The following is a 19822-nucleotide window of genomic DNA, read 5'->3' as shown; positions in this document are numbered from 1 at the left end:
AGAGGCCATATGATGTGCAAGGTTCATTTTGTAGCCCTCCTCTCCTTCTGAAACGTAGCCACCTAGGATCTCTAGCTCCGTACTCCTAATATTCTGGGTCTCATCCCTACCAAAGATTGTAAATCCTAGAAACCTGTAAAAGACAATGGGTACCGGGTGTTGTATCTTGGAAGCATGCAAATGTTGCATACTCCCGGGATTAGCATTACCCGTAAGCTTTCCCCCACATGGTGCAGTTATTATGGGTCTCCTTAGGTTTCCTACTATAAGTGGTAGACAATCCAAAAATCCTACCAAAATCAGCTAAACTCATGGTGTAGGTTCGGTTCATCACACGAAATTGAACCGACGAAACGGTTCGATAACCATCCCTACGCACATTGAAACTACTCAAAAATTCTAGAGTCAACCGTCTAAATGTGAGACGGAGCATACTATACATGTTACTCATACCAACACCAACAAAGACACGTTTGACATCACGCTCAATACCCATTTCATGTAATGATTTTTGGCATATAAAGCGAGTAGGGATTACCTCCCTCAATTTGAGGTGCATGAATCGTGCTCGTTGCTCCTCCGTAACAAAGATGACATCCGGAAAATCCGTGTCGGGCTCGAATTGCGGCGGCGAAGGTGGTGGTGTCGGTTCCCGAGCTCGGCTCGTGGAAGCTTCATGTTGATTTCTTGGTACCCTTGTGCATTTCCTTTGTGGTCGGTTTGCCATTGATGAAAAAAAAAGGGAAAAAAAAATCGTTATTCTCGAGATAATTCAAGCTTTTGTCACTCCGGTATTACAATTTCTTATCTTCATGAGTGATTGGTTACAACTGTGAAATCAACGCAAGAAAGTATAGTGTGGTTGTTTGTTGTTTTTATTCATGTGTTGAGTGGGAGATTATGGTCATTATGTTGATTGATCACGGTTGTTTTTAGGATTTATGCTCCCCAAAGCCAAGGCTTTAAGCTCACATTTTACCCAAATTTACCACACCCTTACCTAAGCCTATCATTACAAGCTTGAAAGACCTTCCGACCTTTGTGCATATGTAACACCCCGACAATTCTCTCTTTTCTAAAATAACCTTTTAATATAAAACATAGAGAATTATCAAGGCGTTATCGCCCGTGTGAAAACGTAACGGCTTATTCAGAATTTTGCAGCGGAAAACATAAAACTAACTTTAGGTTTATAAATAATCGATTACAGGTTTAGTCTCAAAATCAACCAACGAAAATAAGGAAATATAAATAGTATGACAAGTTTAAAGTCCATTTAAACAAACCCAAGTCAACTTAGCAAATCAAAACTAAATACAAGCTCTCTATTCCCGATCCCAATGATGCAACATCTTCAAACCTGCAGATGGACAATGCTTATTGATCCTTAGAGACTGCTCACCAAAGATTGGGTCATCACAGGATCAATAAGGCATAGCCATGATCAACATGCACAAGCAAAAGCACGTAATCAGCAAAGCTGAGTACTACATACTAAATCAATAATAATCCTAACATGATTCTATTAAACGAACAACCTAACATGGTACTCAATAAAACATAAGCAAGGATAATCAAGATATATTGACTTGAAAACTATATTTGACTGAACTAGACCTTTGTATCATTAACATTATTTTAATTGAAATAGTCAATGGACTGAGTTGTCTACTAGAAACTTCTTCTTCTTCACTAAGGAAGACGAGGTACGGGCGCGACCCCGTAAACCCCAATGACCTGCGATATCGAGGGACTTTTGAATAAAATAGAACCGGTGATCAATCCGGCCCCAGAAAAAGCCATAGGCGACCCATGACCCCAACTCCTGATTGTCCGACACTTTAGACGTGCACAGTCTAAAGCTATTGCTACTCATGTTCACTTTACATGACTTAACTTTTAATACTTGGTTATGACTCATCAAACATAAATATTATATTCAACAAGTAAACGCAACTTCTTTTATCTTTGAATTAAACAAGTGATCACAGAGACGTCACACAAGACTTATTCCAATTAATTCAACCTTTCCTTTAATACTGATAAACCCCTCTATATGGGTATAAGGTTTCAACTTACTAAACAAGGTCCTCGGCCCTTATAAAGTAGTGAAAAGCTAAAAGGGAACACTGAACAATCGATCTGAATCAACATATATGATAATTTAATGTTCCCAACCAACATGTTCGCATCAATCATCCATACCAACATGCTATAATTCTCATAACGAAATATATATGCTTAACATGTCCATCCAACAATATTAAACATGCACTTTCAACATAATCTAGTTCATCAACAATTTCAACATAACCAAGTTCCTTAATCATTTCAACATAACGAAGTTCATGAATCATTTCAACATGGTTTCCACAAATCACACTCATTCCAAGCACACAGGTATGTACGTACCTTGTGTAAACAAACTGATAGGCCACTTTAACGAATTCAAAAGTCGCCTAAAGAGAATTCTCCTCCTAAAACAACCAACAAATAATCCCAATCAATTTCTAATCATTGGCAACCATAATAAAGCATTCTAAATGCATCCTAAACATATTTAGATCATTCCCCAATATCAAAACTTAAACCTTTGATTTCCTAGCATCATAATTATTGAATTAGTGATTGAAATTCGTTGAAAACTCTTTGCAAACATCGTACTTTAAATTTTCAGCAATATAAACTCGTTTAAAACTCCGCCAAGGCCAATTTAACATGCCTAGTACGTTGAAACAATAATTTTAATAATCCACAAACGTCCTACCATGATTTAAAACCATTAAAACCTTAAAATTCATACTTTAAATAATTCAAATTCTTATTTCAATCAAATTATATAATCTGAAAATTAATAATTTAATTATGCAAAACATATAAATATGAAATTCATAATTGAATCATAAAACTATAAATTTAATTCAAGAAAACATAAATTAAATTAATAAAACATAATTAAAACCCTAACTTAAACATTATTAACAAATCTGAAAATTAACTAGTTTATAATATCAAACATAAAATCTGAATTCTAAATGTACATCATTAAAACTAATAATTTAAACAATTAAAACATTAATTAATTTATTAAAACATGAATAATAATTTAAATAAATTGAAGGGGAAGAAATAACCAAAAGAGAAGAGAGAGAGAGCTGGCCGGCGGCAGGGGCGGCGGCAGCGAGGGAGTTGAGCGGCGGAGAGAGCTGGGCGGTCGCGGAGCTAGGCGACGCAGCAGGTGGCTGCAGGTGGTCGCGGTGGTGGTTGCACGTGGCTGAGCAAGAAACAGAGAAGCAACAAGTGGAGAGATGAAGGAGGGCGGTGGCTGGTCCTTTCGGCGGCGGCGATACAGAGGGTACGGCGAAGGGCGACCGGTGGTCTGGTGATTGGTTGCCGGCAGTCGAGAGCTTGGTGGTTGCTGGGATTGCTGTCGGTGGTGGTGAGAGAAGCACGTAGAGGAGGAGGTTTTGGGGTTTTTTACGTGAAGCTTGAAGTAGCAGGGGTTTTGGGGTTTGCTTTTCCACGTGAAGTTGGATTAGAAAAGGGAGTAGTTTGGGTTTTTGTTATTTGGGCTTCATCCAAATGGGCTAGAATTAGGATTGAAGTTGCTTGAATCCAGAATGGTTAGGATTGCTTTTTAAATTCAAACGAACGTGTTTTCGTAAAACGAATTCTTTTCAATGTAAAGTTCTAAAACTATTTTGATTTCATAAAACGTTAAAAAAAATATTTAAAATGTAATTAACTAAAATAAATATACGTTAATTATATATTTATTACTTAAAATTCGTAAATTCTATTTAAATATACATAATATACGTTAAAATATATTAATAAAATTTATAAATTTACGGGGGATTACAATCTACCCCTCTTAAAAGAAGTTTCGTCCCGAAACTTGACACGAAATTTCCCGCATTTTCCCAAAAGCTTTTAACTTATTCTTACTAGAGAAGTACTTGTGCCACCGATGTGCACTCTTTTGCTAACTCAAAGCTATTTGTGTTACTCATGAACACCTTTTCTTATGCGGAGAATCTATTTGCTTTGCATCAACTTGTAAAATTTGCTAAAATAAGCACAGAAAATGCCACAAAATAGGTAAAAAGCGCGAATTTCTATCGCATTCTACCCCCTTAAAGAAAACGAGTTACGCCCTCGTAACTCACCTCAGGGAATAACTAACTAAAATTCTCTTTTGACGAATTCTATCCTCAAAATTCCTATATCACTAAAACTACTAACTTTAGACTTTTCACATCAGATGACGAAACAAAAGAACAAGTCACCACGAATTAAATAATGCTTAACTTGCGCGGAGTTAATAGAAAAGTACCAGAATCCATATCGGCAGATCGTTCATCCTCATTCTGATTCATCATGTACAACTTTCCTGGAGCCTTATTCGGGTTGTTGTTATCATTTGCAGGCTTATTATAGTTCTCTTGATTGTTTTGTGCCCCTCCAGGCTTTGAATTTTGACCTCCAGACTGGTTAAACCTCACTTGGTTTCCACCTCCATTACTATTTTGTTCCTTTCTTTGCTTAGTGAAGCACTCATACTCCCTATGTCCCCTTTTCTGACAATAGTTGCAGGTCACTAATTCTCCTTTGCAGTTCTTACCAGGGTGATTGTTACTGCACATCTTGCAATAATGCACTCTCTCAGATGGGTTCGAGTTGTTGTGGTGCCCCTGATTGTTTCCTCCTTGGAAATTTCCATTTCCATTCCCATTTCCGTTTCTATTCTTTTTAAAGTTTTCTTGGTTACCCCCAGCATTAAAATCTTTTCTCTTTTCCCCAATTACCACAGTTTTCTTTTCCCTTCTAGACTGCAGACCATAAATATGAGCAGCTCTCCCATACACTATGTCTAAGGAAGTAAAAGTTTCTCCACCTAATCCCAGTTGAATTTCATCCGTCAGCCCTTGCTCAAACCTTTGAGCCTTTAGCTCCTCAGTAGCTACCACCTCAGGTGCAAACCTCGATAAAGCTATAAACTTGCTATAGTATTCAGCAATAGTCATATTCCCCATCCTAAGGTTGATAAACTCCTGCGCTTTCTGCTTTCTCATAAAAGGAGGATAAAACTTTCCCCTTAAGGCAACTATGAATGAATCCCAATTGAATCCCTCAACAGCACTTAGTCTATTTCCATTTTCTTTCCACCACAAATCGGCTTCATCTTTTAGATATAGGACAGCTTGACTTACTCTCATACTCCCAGGGCAACTCACAGCCTCAAATAGTTTCTCAAATTCCCTAATCCAGTTTTCCAGGAAGGTAGGGTCTGCTTGTCCCTTGAAATACGGTGGCTTGACCTTAGAAAGTCTTTCAAACATTTCCCCTGCAGAATCGGGGCGCTCAGTTCTCTCCTGGGTTAGCTTTTCCGCCAAGAGGCGAATCGCAGCAGCTAGATCATTGTTGTTGGCCATTCTAGAACGCGACCTGCAATTAGTATACTCTATTTTAGGTTTGAAACACCACTTATACATTATCCCATACAATTTAATACTTGAATTGACCATAAAGATCGCCTCAACCAACAATGTTCACATTAATACACATCATTTACGAAGGCACGAAAATCGTTTATGAAGGTGCAACGATCGTCTACAAGATGCAATAATCATTGGAAAATAATCATCCTCAATAATTCGCGAAAGACATTTACGCACTACACATAAGGCATAACATTTTGAATCATATTGGTCATGAGGGTCTAGATTGGCCCTCACTTCCTTTATGTACTCAAATCATTTAATATTTTTTTGTGGCAATTGAATTGATCCACAATTCACACTGAGTATGCAACCAATAGGAAGATTAATCCACGACGTACTACCTAGAGGTTGGGGTATTATGGAATCCTCAAAATAGAATAAAGAACAATTCCTTGAAAACTTTAACTTTTATTGCTAACTCCATAGAGGTTTATTACATCCTTGAAAATAATAAAGAATATTTCAAACTTCAATAAACTTAAACTTTAAACATAAAAGAGCTAATTAACTATTTATGACTTCAAAATATTTGTGGCCTCTTGCCTATCCATTGCCCTTGAAACTTGCGGAGTGAAATTTAGATCTCAAGATCATCGAACTCTTCTTCAGGGTCTTCATCGGGGTCTTCCTCAGGGTTTGCATCTTCACCCATGTCTTCATTTTGATTAGGCTCACTTGCCATCTCCTGTTCACTTTCGAGCTCTGCATTCGAATCACTAGAGATCTCAATGGTTGGCTCATGAGCCGCTGGGTTAGGATTCTCTGTCTCAACACCTACATTCTCGTTCTCCACATCTACATCATTTTCCTCTAGGTTATTATTTACACTAATTCCCATAGGTTCTTCTGTAACTGAATCCCCAACATGACTCCCTACGATTTTACCGTCTCTAAACCCACTTTCTGCTGCTTCAATAATGGTGGTCAGAATTTCTGAATCATATTTCCATCTACCATCCCAAGTTCCATACTTAACCAAGTTTGGAGTTCCATTATCAGAATGCATGTCTTTAAACCTTTCCTTGAGTTCTAGGTATGGAAATTTGTTAGGTAAGCAATTAATGATAGTGGCTGCTATGATATCCTTTCTCATTAAGATAGGTTGCCCTTGAACCTTAGCATAATATTCACATCCAAACACAATTTTCTTCACATAAATATCTGGGGTTTCTATATCAAGTTTCTCGAAGGATCCTATATTGGTATACTTGGAAAGAAACATTTTATTCCTGAAATAAACAATTCAAGGTCTCACTAACGATTTTCCAGCCAAAACATAAACAAGGTTCAGTAATCGATAAGTTTGGTGGAATCAAACAATTCTTTATGCACTTGTAAATGTAACACTTAAACAATTAGCACACGCACGTACATAATAATCAATTTCTAATGCTAGCGTTGACTAGCTACTAATGCACATATAATTCTATCTTATATGCCCTTCTTATACTACCCATCTCTCATAAGCTAAAGCATTGGAATAATTTAAATAACAAGGTAAAAGGACGCTAATATAATAAAATTATAACATAGAATAATAACATAAATAAAATATAAAATAAATAAAGTAAAATAAATTAAGGAAATGCGTAGCGAATAAATTAGAAAATAAAGTTATTAATTCGAAAAAGATTTATATTTTCTAATAATGAATTCTAAATCTTAAAACAACTAAAAAAAAAATTTGAACTTCTTTAAAAAAAGATGTATTCATATTATTTTTATTTATTTGTTTGAATAATAAATAATAAGAAAAATAAAATGTCGAAAGTATCACTTTAACTTTGAAAAATAATTTGATTTCGAACGTAAATAAGGAATATCGTATACTTTCAAACAAGATAAAAGGAAATCGGCCCCCCAAAAAAAAGTACCAATTTTGAACACTATAATCCGTAGAAGCTCGATTTTTAAGAAATTTATTTTAAATAACTAACTAGTTAGGCGCCTAAAAATTTATTAAAATAAAACCTTAGCTCTGATACCACTTTGTAACACCCCGACAATTCTCTCTTTTCTAAAATAACCTTTTAATATAAAACATAGAGAATTATCAAGGCGTTATCGCCCGTGTGAAAACGTAACGGCTTATTCAGAATTTTGCAGCGGAAAACATAAAACTAACTTTAGGTTTATAAATAATCGATTACAGGTTTAGTCTCAAAATCAACCAACGAAAATAAGGAAATATAAATAGTATGACAAGTTTAAAGTCCATTTAAACAAACCCAAGTCAACTTAGCAAATCAAAACTAAATACAAGCTCTCTATTCCCGATCCCAATGATGCAACATCTTCAAACCTGCAGATGGACAATGCTTATTGATCCTTAGAGACTGCTCACCAAAGATTGGGTCATCACAGGATCAATAAGGCATAGCCATGATCAACATGCACAAGCAAAAGCACGTAATCAGCAAAGCTGAGTACTACATACTAAATCAATAATAATCCTAACATGATTCTATTAAACGAACAACCTAACATGGTACTCAATAAAACATAAGCAAGGATAATCAAGATATATTGACTTGAAAACTATATTTGACTGAACTAGACCTTTGTATCATTAACATTATTTTAATTGAAATAGTCAATGGACTGAGTTGTCTACTAGAAACTTCTTCTTCTTCACTAAGGAAGACGAGGTACGGGCGCGACTCCGTAAACCCCAATGACCTGCGATATCGAGGGACTTTTGAATAAAATAGAACCGGTGATCAATCCGGCCCCAGAAAAAGCCATAGGCGACCCATGACCCCAACTCCTGATTGTCCGACACTTTAGACGTGCACAGTCTAAAGCTATTGCTACTCATGTTCACTTTACATGACTTAACTTTTAATACTTGGTTATGACTCATCAAACATAAATATTATATTCAACAAGTAAACGCAACTTCTTTTATCTTTGAATTAAACAAGTGATCACAGAGACGTCACACAAGACTTATTCCAATTAATTCAACCTTTCCTTTAATACTGATAAACCCCTCTATATGGGTATAAGGTTTCAACTTACTAAACAAGGTCCTCGGCCCTTATAAAGTAGTGAAAAGCTAAAAGGGAACACTGAACAATCGATCTGAATCAACATATATGATAATTTAATGTTCCCAACCAACATGTTCGCATCAATCATCCATACCAACATGCTATAATTCTCATAACGAAATATATATGCTTAACATGTCCATCCAACAATATTAAACATGCACTTTCAACATAATCTAGTTCATCAACAATTTCAACATAACCAAGTTCCTTAATCATTTCAACATAACGAAGTTCATGAATCATTTCAACATGGTTTCCACAAATCACACTCATTCCAAGCACACAGGTATGTACGTACCTTGTGTAAACAAACTGATAGGCCACTTTAACGAATTCAAAAGTCGCCTAAAGAGAATTCTCCTCCTAAAACAACCAACAAATAATCCCAATCAATTTCTAATCATTGGCAACCATAATAAAGCATTCTAAATGCATCCTAAACATATTTAGATCATTCCCCAATATCAAAACTTAAACCTTTGATTTCCTAGCATCATAATTATTGAATTAGTGATTGAAATTCGTTGAAAACTCTTTGCAAACATCGTACTTTAAATTTTCAGCAATATAAACTCGTTTAAAACTCCGCCAAGGCCAATTTAACATGCCTAGTACGTTGAAACAATAATTTTAATAATCCACAAACGTCCTACCATGATTTAAAACCATTAAAACCTTAAAATTCATACTTTAAATAATTCAAATTCTTATTTCAATCAAATTATATAATCTGAAAATTAATAATTTAATTATGCAAAACATATAAATATGAAATTCATAATTGAATCATAAAACTATAAATTTAATTCAAGAAAACATAAATTAAATTAATAAAACATAATTAAAACCCTAACTTAAACATTATTAACAAATCTGAAAATTAACTAGTTTATAATATCAAACATAAAATCTGAATTCTAAATGTACATCATTAAAACTAATAATTTAAACAATTAAAACATTAATTAATTAATTAAAACATGAATAATAATTTAAATAAATTGAAGGGGAAGAAATAACCAAAAGAGAAGAGAGAGAGAGCTGGCCGGCGGCAGGGGCGGCGGCAGCGAGGGAGTTGAGCGGCGGAGAGAGCTGGGCGGTCGCGGAGCTAGGCGACGCAGCAGGTGGCTGCAGGTGGTCGCGGTGGTGGTTGCACGTGGCTGAGCAAGAAACAGAGAAGCAACAAGTGGAGAGATGAAGGAGGGCGGTGGCTGGTCCTTTCGGCGGCGGCGATACAGAGGGTACGGCGAAGGGCGACCGGTGGTCTGGTGATTGGTTGCCGGCAGTCGAGAGCTTGGTGGTTGCTGGGATTGCTGTCGGTGGTGGTGAGAGAAGCACGTAGAGGAGGAGGTTTTGGGGTTTTTTACGTGAAGCTTGAAGTAGCAGGGGTTTTGGGGTTTGCTTTTCCACGTGAAGTTGGATTAGAAAAGGGAGTAGTTTGGGTTTTTGTTATTTGGGCTTCATCCAAATGGGCTAGAATTAGGATTGAAGTTGCTTGAATCCAGAATGGTTAGGATTGCTTTTTAAATTCAAACGAACGTGTTTTCGTAAAACGAATTCTTTTCAATGTAAAGTTCTAAAACTATTTTGATTTCATAAAACGTTAAAAAAAATATTTAAAATGTAATTAACTAAAATAAATATACGTTAATTATATATTTATTACTTAAAATTCGTAAATTCTATTTAAATATACATAATATACGTTAAAATATATTAATAAAATTTATAAATTTACGGGGGATTACAGCATAGAGTTGTATTAATGTGAAAGTAGTTGTTTATCAATGCAAGTTATGACATGACACATTCCGAGTCGACTACTAGGTTGAGTGCATGTTTTTTTAGACACACGAGTGTTGTGAGTTTGGGAGGGCATTGTACACATATATGTTGGGAGGGGAGCGAACGGGTACATTTTTTATCCACCACATAAATGAGTGACGAGTGTGTGAGCACTAGTCTTGAATTCCATTGTACACTTGTGGTTCGCTTTGAGTGACGATTGTTAAGGTGGATTGGCGATTGAATGAATTTGATTGGTTGACATTGATGCATGCTTGTTGGATTTTGCCTCGAATTATGTTTTTCATTTTGAATTATGTCGGGGGTGAAGTTGGTTTTGTGTTCATCGATGATTTCCTTGCTTAGGGACAAGCAAGGATCTAGCTTGGGGAGGTTTGATATGCATGTTTTATATAGTATTTTTTACCCCCGTCCCTTAGTACTTTTATGTGTCAAACGTGCTCTTAGGAGCCGTTTCTAGTACTAATGTGTGTTATTGAGTGTGCTTTGAGTTTCAGGTTTGATTATGAGAAATTGGTCTTTTTAGACCCGTTTCATGTTGATCTAAGCCACTATATGAGCCCGAGGAAGTTCGGGACCTCCATCGTCGACTTTCGGGAGCCTTGGATGCTTATGGTTGAGCCCCGGGAGTTAGACTCAGTGATATGGGCGAACTACATTGAAGATTGCAAATCGCCCTGGAAGCTGAGGGCGAAATGCAACCATCGGGCGGAATTGAGGCAATCTGGATTCATCAACGCGCGCCCGATCGGGCGCAGCTCGCCCGATCCGGATCAGGCGGTCATCCTGGAGGCTATGTGGAGAGTTCACAAACCGCCCGATCGGGCGGATTTTGGCCCGATTGGGCCGACTATCGAGTGGATCGCCCGATCGGGCGAAGCGACGCCCGATCGGGCGACGCCAACCTCCTGCACTTATGCGCGAGTTTATTTTCCGTTTTTTAGGCTTTATTTTGGTAAACTATATAAGCAAGCTTTAATTATTTTAGTAAACACTTTATTTTCTAGTATTGAACCTTGGTATTAATCCCCTTAGCCTAATTTTCTCTCTAGTTTATGCAAAAATACTTAGTTTAATTCTCAATAAAAATTCAAGCTTTCACTTCCCTTTGTTCTTCAATATGTATTATTTCTTATTTCAATTCATTGTCTTGCTTTAATAATGCTTTCAATTATGATTATTGCTTTGTTTATTGTCAACATGCTTGAGTAGTTTAATTTCTAGGGTTGGGGATCCATGAATAATATGAAGGGATGATTGGATGATTATGATTGTTGGCATTGTAATTGATTCCTATTGATTGGTTTATTTCACTATACAATTAGATTTGCGCAGGTTTAATTATGGTAGTTATGCAATGTCAAATTAAGATTCGAGAGATGCAATTTGATGTTTAGGCTTGTGTCAATAGGTGGAATTAGAGTTAATACGTAGCGAGAGCCCGTTAATTCTAAGTCTATGATTAGTATCGACTTGAGAGAGCATGCTAATCTAATTAATTACTTTGTTGATTATCGTGATTGTTCAATGTCCTGGATTATTATTTGTTGGCGAACCTATACCCTAGATTCCTTAATATATTGATTCATTTGTGTTTAATTATCGTTCGTAGTCTTAGCATACAAACCATCAACCAACTTTTGTTCCCAATAGTCTAGATTAATTAATTGATAGTGGAAAGAACGCATGTTTCCCTGTGGATTCGATCCTGACTTCCCTTGCTACCTAGCTAGTGGACCTTAGGTTATTTTTGATTAGGTGATACGACTTTAGCCTGTCAGGAGGCAGAGTCATGGAGAGGAGAGAGAGGGACCGAGGGTTTAGGAGAGAGAGGGGGGAGGTAGAGTGTTTCTGTGAGGGAAAGAAAATGAATTAGGATTTGAAAAATAAGTATATATATTGTTGATGTCAGCTATTGCGTGGCAATTGCGTGGCATTTTGAGTGCCATCAAGGCGGTCTCACAGGAAGGACCGCCTTATACAAAAGTTTGTATATTCATATTAATATTAGAAAATCAATAGTAATAGTGCAGTTTATTATTTTCGATTCTTGCCGTAATAAATGAACTCGTATTATTACTTGTAATATACTCCGTATATTGTTCTATGATATGGAAGGAAACAAATTAGAAAATTTATAGTTTTTAAAAGTTTCTTTAATGGAGTAGACATTATAAAATTAAATTAAATTAAATTAAATTAAAAAAAAAGTCAAAGACACATCGAGAGATGACACGTGTCAATCATGATGTGTATTTTAGTATATAGTTATTGAAGTTATTGATTGATTAAAAAATATATATTTAATTAGATAATAAAAAAAATTGTTGATTAACATATGATTTAATTATTAATGAATAATTTTTAAAATTTAAAATACAATTTTCAAAATGACATTACGAGGTAAAGTAAGGAGAAGAGATAAAATAAATAAAAATCCATTGTCACTGTAAACACAAATTTAAAGTCAAAGTTTTGTTTACAATGTTCTAATTAGTGGCATTTATGATATTTTTAATGCATACAGTCATATCCATATTTTGTTGACTATTCAGTTAGACCCAGTTCGGTTCGACCACAGGTATAAGGTATATGTTTGAGTATTAAACCCATGAGTTTATAATCAACGATACATAAAAAATCATAACTTATTCCACGTGTTTGGTAAAATAAATTTAGAATTTAATCCTACATATAATATACTCTCCTACTACTCATTCTCATCTTCTTCTTTTTTACACCTTCCCCTCCTCCTTCTACTTAAAGATGTAAGGAAAAAAAAACTTAAATTCAATCAAATATAAAAGACATACATTATATTTTGATATATGCACCATCTCCACCACCACAATCGCTCGCTTTGCTTCAACTCTAACCATCATATTCTTCTGTCACTAGACGAAATTTGATTTTTGGTGGTTGTCTTTTTACTATTGAAGCTACAAATATAGACTTCAATGTCCAAAATTTCGACGATTAACAACATATCTGGTATTTTATTCAAAGATATGTTTAGTTAAATTATTCAGTATTATAATTTCGTCATTTTGGGTTCTTACGGGGGTGTTGATGGTGGCGTTAGGTAGCATTGGCGATTTGATGGCGAATCGACAGAGTAGTAACTTTGTAGTATAATTTTTATGATATTGATTTTGTGGGTAGTTTGGGCGGTGACGGTGGTGGAGTAACATTAGTTAGGCTGTCATGGTGTTTGTTTGATCGAGTTTGCACTGTCGATTTTATTTTCAGTTAATATAAATCCATATACCCACATCCCCCTTGAGTATGAGAACTCGATACCATAGGGGTTTTGGAAGTAGGTCCCCAAATTTTAAATTTTATAAAAATAGTTAACCAAACATCAAGTATGGGGTTGGATGATTTCAAACCCATACCCGATTCCAAAATATGCTGAACCAAATACACCCTTAATGATTTAATTTCCATTTGTCTACTTGGGCCAGGCCCAAATTTGTAGCACGGTTTCGAATATTGGGCTATAGGCTATGCAAGTGTGAAATACAGAGTAACTGAGATCTTCTTCAACCTAATTTCAGTTTTCTGGCGGAAAAACTTTCATACAATCAGCAAGTTTGCTTGGGAAACGTGAATATTAGATTGAAATCTCGTTTCCCATTCGTTTCCGGGATGAATTCAGTTTCAAACACGTCTCCATTTTTCTGAAACGGTTTCGGCGCGTTCCGAAACGCGTTTCCCGGTTTCCCCATTCCAGGACGTTTCGGAAACGGTAAGTTGTGATTTTTTTGGCGTTTCCGTGCTTCGTAGGTTTTATGTCTAATTAGTCTATACCCACTTCATCATTATTGTAGTTGAAAATAATATTATCCTTTTTTTTCAATTTATTTTTATTTAAATTACTATATTTTGGGAGTTGATTTGGGTTTTTTTTAGGGAGGGAGCAGGGTAGAAAAGAGCAATAGTTTAATGGCATAACAAAATTTAGTTTGATTGAATATATTTTATGAGTTTGATTGAACAAGAATATGGGAAATTTTATTTATTTATTTGAATTCTGGAGGTTGAGGAAATGTAGGTGGTGGTTTTTTTCATGAGAAATGTACTAGGTTAAATCTGAACCACCATGCCTTCAGAACTTTGATGATTAACAAGGCCTCAATACCGTTGAACCTCGTGAACCATTCTTCCTAACTTCGTAAGCTTTTGTTTGTAACCAATTTATGTTAGGATGGAAAACTATGAAAATGGGGCTTCTCTCCCTCCCCCAGGGCGCGTGCCCCTCCTTCCCTTACACAGGGACAAACCTGATATTTGCATGCGTTTTTGGGTGAATTGAAGTTCATAAGTTGGGTGAGAAGTCTAAGAGATGATGTGTTTCAAGCTTTGCTTAAGGTATGTGGAAATTAGATGTTTTGAACTTTGGATATGATATGTGGAAATTAGATGTTTCGAACGTTGGATATGAAATTAGATATTCGAATTTTTAGTGTGGAAATTAGATGGTTAATAGCTTGATGATTCCAATTTTGGATATGGTATACAGAAATTAGATGGATTCACTAATCATGACCTATTATTTAGGAAACCCGCCGCAAAATTATCTGGGTCATTGCTGCAAAGTGAAGCGTATATCAAGTCTATTTAGGACGCCGATCCTCTCTCTCTCTCTCTCTCTCCCTATTTCGTGACAGTTCACTCAAGATAAGAATGCTTTCGACTCAAAAAATTGCTAAGAGATTTGTGTGTTTTTGGCCTCGAGGAGCTAGACATGTTTATGGTGCTCATCAAAATATCAATAGCCATACTCAATCAATTGGTCCTTTCTTTTGCACTTTTTCGGAGTCACCAAATGCTGATACCCTCAATGTTGTTGAGTCACCAGAGCTTCCTAATTGGGTTAAGTTTTGTGAACATGAAAACCCTTCTGTTGTAGAAGCAGATGATGATTTTGTTTTACCCAAAATTTCCATATTGGCCGACACCCAAAAGCTACATGCTGATCATGGTAAGCATGTCAAACGCATGGTAGGTGAAATTGTGGATAGTGACGTCAATAAGTTGGCAGAAGTTTTGAAGAGATTGTTTGAGTCTCCCACTGCTGTTGGCTATGCCCTTGCTGAGTACAATCGAATTGATTTATCCGAGAGCTTGGTTGAAAAGATTTTGCTGAAATTTTGTAATGACTGGATCCCTGCATTTGGGTTTTTCAAATGGGCCAAAGGTCAAACTGATTTTATGCCTTCAGAGAACTGTTACAATTTGATGGTTGATATACTGGGGAAGTTAAAGAAATTTGAATTAATGTGGGAGTTGCTCGAGGAGATGCATAAGTTGGGAGGGTTAGTTTCAATTGTCACAATGAGTAAAGTTATCAGAAGACTTTGTAGAGCTCGGAAATGTGATGATGCTGTTGAGGCATTTAAGAAATTTGAGCACTTTGGCCTGATTAAAGACACTTCAGCAATGAACATACTAATGGATTCTTTGGTGAAAGAAAGGGATGTTGAGCGGGCTCAAAATATATTTTTGGAGTATAAGGATGAAATAGCCCTGAACAGTCGCACTTTCAATATCTTGATTCATGGTTGGTGTAAAGCCAAGAAATATAACGAAGCAAGAAAAGTAATGGAAGAGATGGAAAAACATGGTTGTCTTCCTGACGTGGCATCATATACTTGTTTTGTTGAGTCATATTGCCAAGCAAAAGATTTCAGGAAGGTTGATGAGATTTTGAATGAAATGCAGCAAAAAGGTTGTCCCCCTAATACAGTGACTTATACTATTGTGATGCTTGCTTTGGGGAAAGCCAAAGAAATAAATGAATCCTTGGAGATCTATGAGAAGATGAAGCAAAATTGCTGCGTTCCTGATGTTGGGTTCTACAGTGCCTTGATTTTCATCATGAGCACTTCTGGAAGGTTTAAGGATGCTTGTGATATTTTCAATGATATGCCAAAGCAGAATGTTGCTCCTGATGTCTTGACATACAATACCATGATCTCTGCTGCTTGTCATCATTCAAAAGAAGAATATGCTCTGGAATTACTCAAAGAAATGGAGGAGAAATCTTGTACATCCAATGTTACGACTTATACACCATTGCTGAAAATGTGCTGTGTGAAGAAGAGAATGAAGGTGCTCAAGTATTTGATAGATGACATGTTTTTGAAAAATGTTAGTGTTGACTTCTCAACATATTGCCTTCTGGTGGATGGGTTATGTAAGAGTGGGAAACTGGAGCATGCATGTTCCTTCTTTGAACTAATGGTCTTAAAAGGAATGGTTCCTGGGGATAACAGATACCTGTCGTTGATTAAAAAACTTGAGCAGAAAGGCATGACGAAAGCAAAGCAGCAGATTGAAAGCTTAATGTCAAAGGCAAAATTATCACCCGCTTAGTAGGACTTATGGTCAAAGATGATGGTTGCAATTGTGACGAAGGTGGTAGAGTTTATAGCGGAACTCTTTCTAAGTTCCCACTTTCTGCTTTTTTTGTGTATTATAACATGATTACATGACACATATCACTAGTTCTTGATATTCGGTTGCCGAAGAAGCGTTGCAAAATGGAGAATCTGAGCTTGAAGTGATTTGGTCGTTAGAAAGGATTTTTGTTTTTGGTAATTTGCTCGAGTTTCTTTTTATTCTGACGTGTTCATGTGCTTTTACAAGTACTCAAGTGTTCTTTTTTTCTTTTTCTGTTCTTTAGTAGGCTTACCTGTTCCATTGTTTCAGTTTGTCATTAATGATTAATTGCATCCAGCCATCCAGTATTCCAGTTAACAGATCTTGGATTATCAAGCTGTTGATAGTTTGAGACATTTCTGTCTATTTTTTGGCTCGGTTTCCACGACATAATAATCTAGTACCTGTCATTTATAAATCATGTCATTAATAATTGAGTAAATGAAGTAAAAAGCAAAAAGGGGGAAATCTGGCCTAGTGGCCTGTTACATACTTGCATGAATTTTGGAAGCTGTTTCTCCTTGCCATCCCCTATTCTCTTTCTTCTGTTTCCCTGATCCACTTCTCTTATGTTCTCTATTTAATAGGCAATGTACTTGAAAGGCTCCTCTTTAAGTTGGATACTGCTTTGCTCTAGATTGAGAGGCTCCGCGAAAACAACTGCCTCTGATTCCTCTGTTGCTTTGCCCACTACTTCAACCGCCCTCCTGCACTTTGATTTGGTTGTTAATTTGACCCCCAAAAGTTTTTTATCATTAAAAACTTGACCTTAATTCTTTTTAACCTCGGAAAAATTAGAGAGCATAAAACTTGAGCTGCATTTGTAGTTGAGAATCTTGATTCTTTCGATTTTTTATGGTGGAAAGAGATTTGGTTTTGTGGACTTGGGGTGGTGAATCTGGTAAATTTTTGGTGGAAGGTGATGAGTTGGGGTGGCTGACTGGCTGTAAGATGACTGATGGTTTATGTTGCCTCCTTGATATAGTATAGGTTTGGGATAGAGTGTGTTCTTGTTGTTTCAGAGGCTGATAGTAGGTTTGGGGATGATGATGATGATCGGTGAGAGTTGTTAGATTTTTGGTTAATAGTACTTCGTGTCAGGTTCTTGTGAGCAACATTCAAGTGCAGGTGCAGCAACAGTTTCGATTTCATGTGCAGGCATAATGGAATTAAATTTATTTGCAGAAGAGTGAATGGATGGGTGGCTATGGACGAGAAATTAATATTCTCGTAATCTACTTTCTTACAAACACCACTTATGTCACTTTCTAGCATTTCAATGGGTGATAAATAATATCTGCAAACATATTCTCATGTTTTTTTATCACGTTTCCAGTGTCTTATTGAAGACTGTGCCTCTGTTGTTGAAACCAGATTGATCTAAGCAATACTCGTGTTCCATTTTGGGCATCTTTCAATGTCGAAAAGGCCAGTTCAATGGAATGATCAGGTAGATCTTGTGTCATCAGATGATGAAGCAGCAGATATGGAGGCAGATGGTGGTTCTTCTGGGCAAAAGCAAACAACATATGTTTTTAACTATCAGCCTGCCGATGAAAAACCTTCTGAAGGTAACGATTGTATTTATTTTTTTAATATTTTGATGAATGAACTATTTGTGGTTCCCCTCTTAAGATTTGAAAAACTATATATTTGTGTGATGGTTGCCTTTGTATCTTTGCATAATTTCTTTTTAGGCAAATGATAATCATAATCCTGGGTCTCCTGGCAGTGATGATTTAGCAGTGTCTAGTACTAATGGTGTATTATAATGATTTAGCAGTACTAGTGATGATTTAGCAGTACTAATGGTGTATTATAATGATTTAGCAGTATTCATTGTAAAGCATTTTTTGTTAGAATGAATCAAGACCACTTCCATATGCCCAATTACTACACGTACTTGCAATGTCTGCATGGAAGCAGCTCTCCTCCCGGTCACTACATACGTGATATACGGGCTGGAGAAGAAATAAAAAATTGTTTGGCATGTAAAAAAAGGGTCAGGGAAGAGAATTTGATTGTTTACTCAGAACAGAAAAAGTAATTACTATAGTCTACAGTCTACTTTGTTTTGCTAGTTTTGAAGTGTCTGAATAGTTGAGAGATTCTTGATAATTTATCGACAATCTATGATCTTTAACTCATAAAGTATTGCCCTGGTAATATCCTATAGATGTTTTTATTTTATATTTTATTGTTCTTGTAAGCACATTTTATCTTTGATTTAACTGTCTGTTGTACTATCTTTATTTCTGAATTTAAGATTGCAACAGCTGATATCTAAAATGTGCTTCACATGGTACAGATAGAATGGTGAGAAGGGCAAAGATGTATCAGGAGTACATGAAGAAGGTCCCCGTTCCATGTCAACGTGGCTCAATCATTCTATGTAATTCGTGGATGGGATTGGCGAAATCAATAAAGGAGCTATATGGGCAGCCACTACACTACCTGACAAACATTCTCCTAAAACAGTGGGACCAAGCGAGATTTGAAACCGGTGAAGATTACCAGCCGTTGGACACCATTATTCATCCTCTTAAAGCAGAAGCAACCATCTGGTTCGTGGAGGATGTCCATCGCCGCACAGCTTCATACCATCAATTGTCAAAACTCTGGCTGGGAGATCCAGTGCACCATGCTTTCATAGATCCTATCTTCCCTAAAATATGACAATAATTAGTCTGTTTCTTTCTCAGTCCTCTTTTGGGTGTATGCCGTGAATTTTGTCCTGTAAATTAATGGTGGATTCTCTGTACTGAATTCGGCGGGAACAAGTGTATGAAGCTTGCAGACTTACTAATCCAAGTGATATGCTCATATTTTATAGTGTTTTTACCCCGTTCCTTAGTCAATTGACATCGAAAGACAATGTCGATGTGAATTCTCAGGATACAGTTACGAAGAAATATCGATGAATTAAAGTAAAGAGAAAATTACAACAAGGGTACCAAAAAGAGCAATGAATCGAGGAAGAGAACATGCTTGATAGACGTACGCACTCTTCCT

At 36.3% G+C, this 19822-nt stretch overlaps 3 protein-coding genes and 1 long non-coding RNA gene across 8 annotated transcripts; 2 read left to right on the top strand and 2 right to left on the bottom strand.

The window, feature by feature from the left end:
- Positions 1–1150: 1150 nt before the first annotated feature.
- On the bottom strand, positions 1151–5618 carry LOC130459283 (uncharacterized). 2 transcript variants are annotated; one of them, XR_008918563.1, is made up of 3 exons: positions 3135–3455; positions 2413–2477; positions 1151–1394 (listed from the first exon to the last, which is right to left on the bottom strand). XR_008918563.1 is itself a non-coding variant. In XM_056826547.1 (3 exons), exons 1-2 carry the CDS (start codon positions 5526–5528, stop codon positions 2449–2451), a joined length of 1221 nt encoding a protein of 406 aa, XP_056682525.1. In that variant the 5' UTR covers positions 5529–5618; the 3' UTR covers positions 1151–1394; positions 2413–2448. The 2 variants fall into 2 exon arrangements, 1 of the variants encoding a protein (XP_056682525.1); XM_056826547.1 differs by lacking the exon at positions 3135–3455 and adding an exon at positions 4337–5618.
- Positions 5619–7588: 1970 nt separating this feature from the next.
- Positions 7589–9901, bottom strand: LOC130459358 (uncharacterized). Its single transcript, XR_008918716.1, has 3 exons — positions 9581–9901; positions 8859–8923; positions 7589–7840 (listed from the first exon to the last, which is right to left on the bottom strand). It is a non-coding gene; the product is annotated as an uncharacterized lncRNA (long non-coding RNA).
- Positions 9902–13825: 3924 nt separating this feature from the next.
- On the top strand, positions 13826–19635 carry LOC110779179 (pentatricopeptide repeat-containing protein At3g22670, mitochondrial). 4 transcript variants are annotated; one of them, XM_056827223.1, is made up of 4 exons: positions 13826–14114; positions 14927–16786; positions 18185–18381; positions 19119–19635. In XM_056827223.1, exon 2 carries the CDS (start codon positions 15053–15055, stop codon positions 16742–16744), a length of 1692 nt encoding a protein of 563 aa, XP_056683201.1. In that variant the 5' UTR covers positions 13826–14114; positions 14927–15052; the 3' UTR covers positions 16745–16786; positions 18185–18381; positions 19119–19635. The 4 variants fall into 4 exon arrangements, with proteins under 4 accessions (XP_056683201.1, XP_056683199.1, XP_056683200.1 ...); XM_056827221.1 differs by having other exon boundaries at positions 13838–14114; positions 14927–16965; XM_056827222.1 differs by having other exon boundaries at positions 13838–14114; positions 14927–16965; positions 18147–18381.
- Positions 18228–19486, top strand: LOC110793462 (protein RDM1). The gene is made up of 2 exons (XM_056841427.1): positions 18228–18381; positions 19119–19486. The coding sequence occupies exons 1-2, from the start codon at positions 18228–18230 to the stop codon at positions 19484–19486; spliced, it is 522 nt and encodes a 173-aa protein (XP_056697405.1).
- Positions 19636–19822: the final 187 nt, after the last annotated feature.

Source organism: Spinacia oleracea, chromosome 4 (assembly GCF_020520425.1).
Source record: "Spinacia oleracea cultivar Varoflay chromosome 4, BTI_SOV_V1, whole genome shotgun sequence".
In the NCBI taxonomy this organism is placed as follows: domain Eukaryota; kingdom Viridiplantae; phylum Streptophyta; class Magnoliopsida; order Caryophyllales; family Amaranthaceae; genus Spinacia; species Spinacia oleracea.
This window is presented reverse-complemented; position numbering and strand designations above follow the sequence as displayed.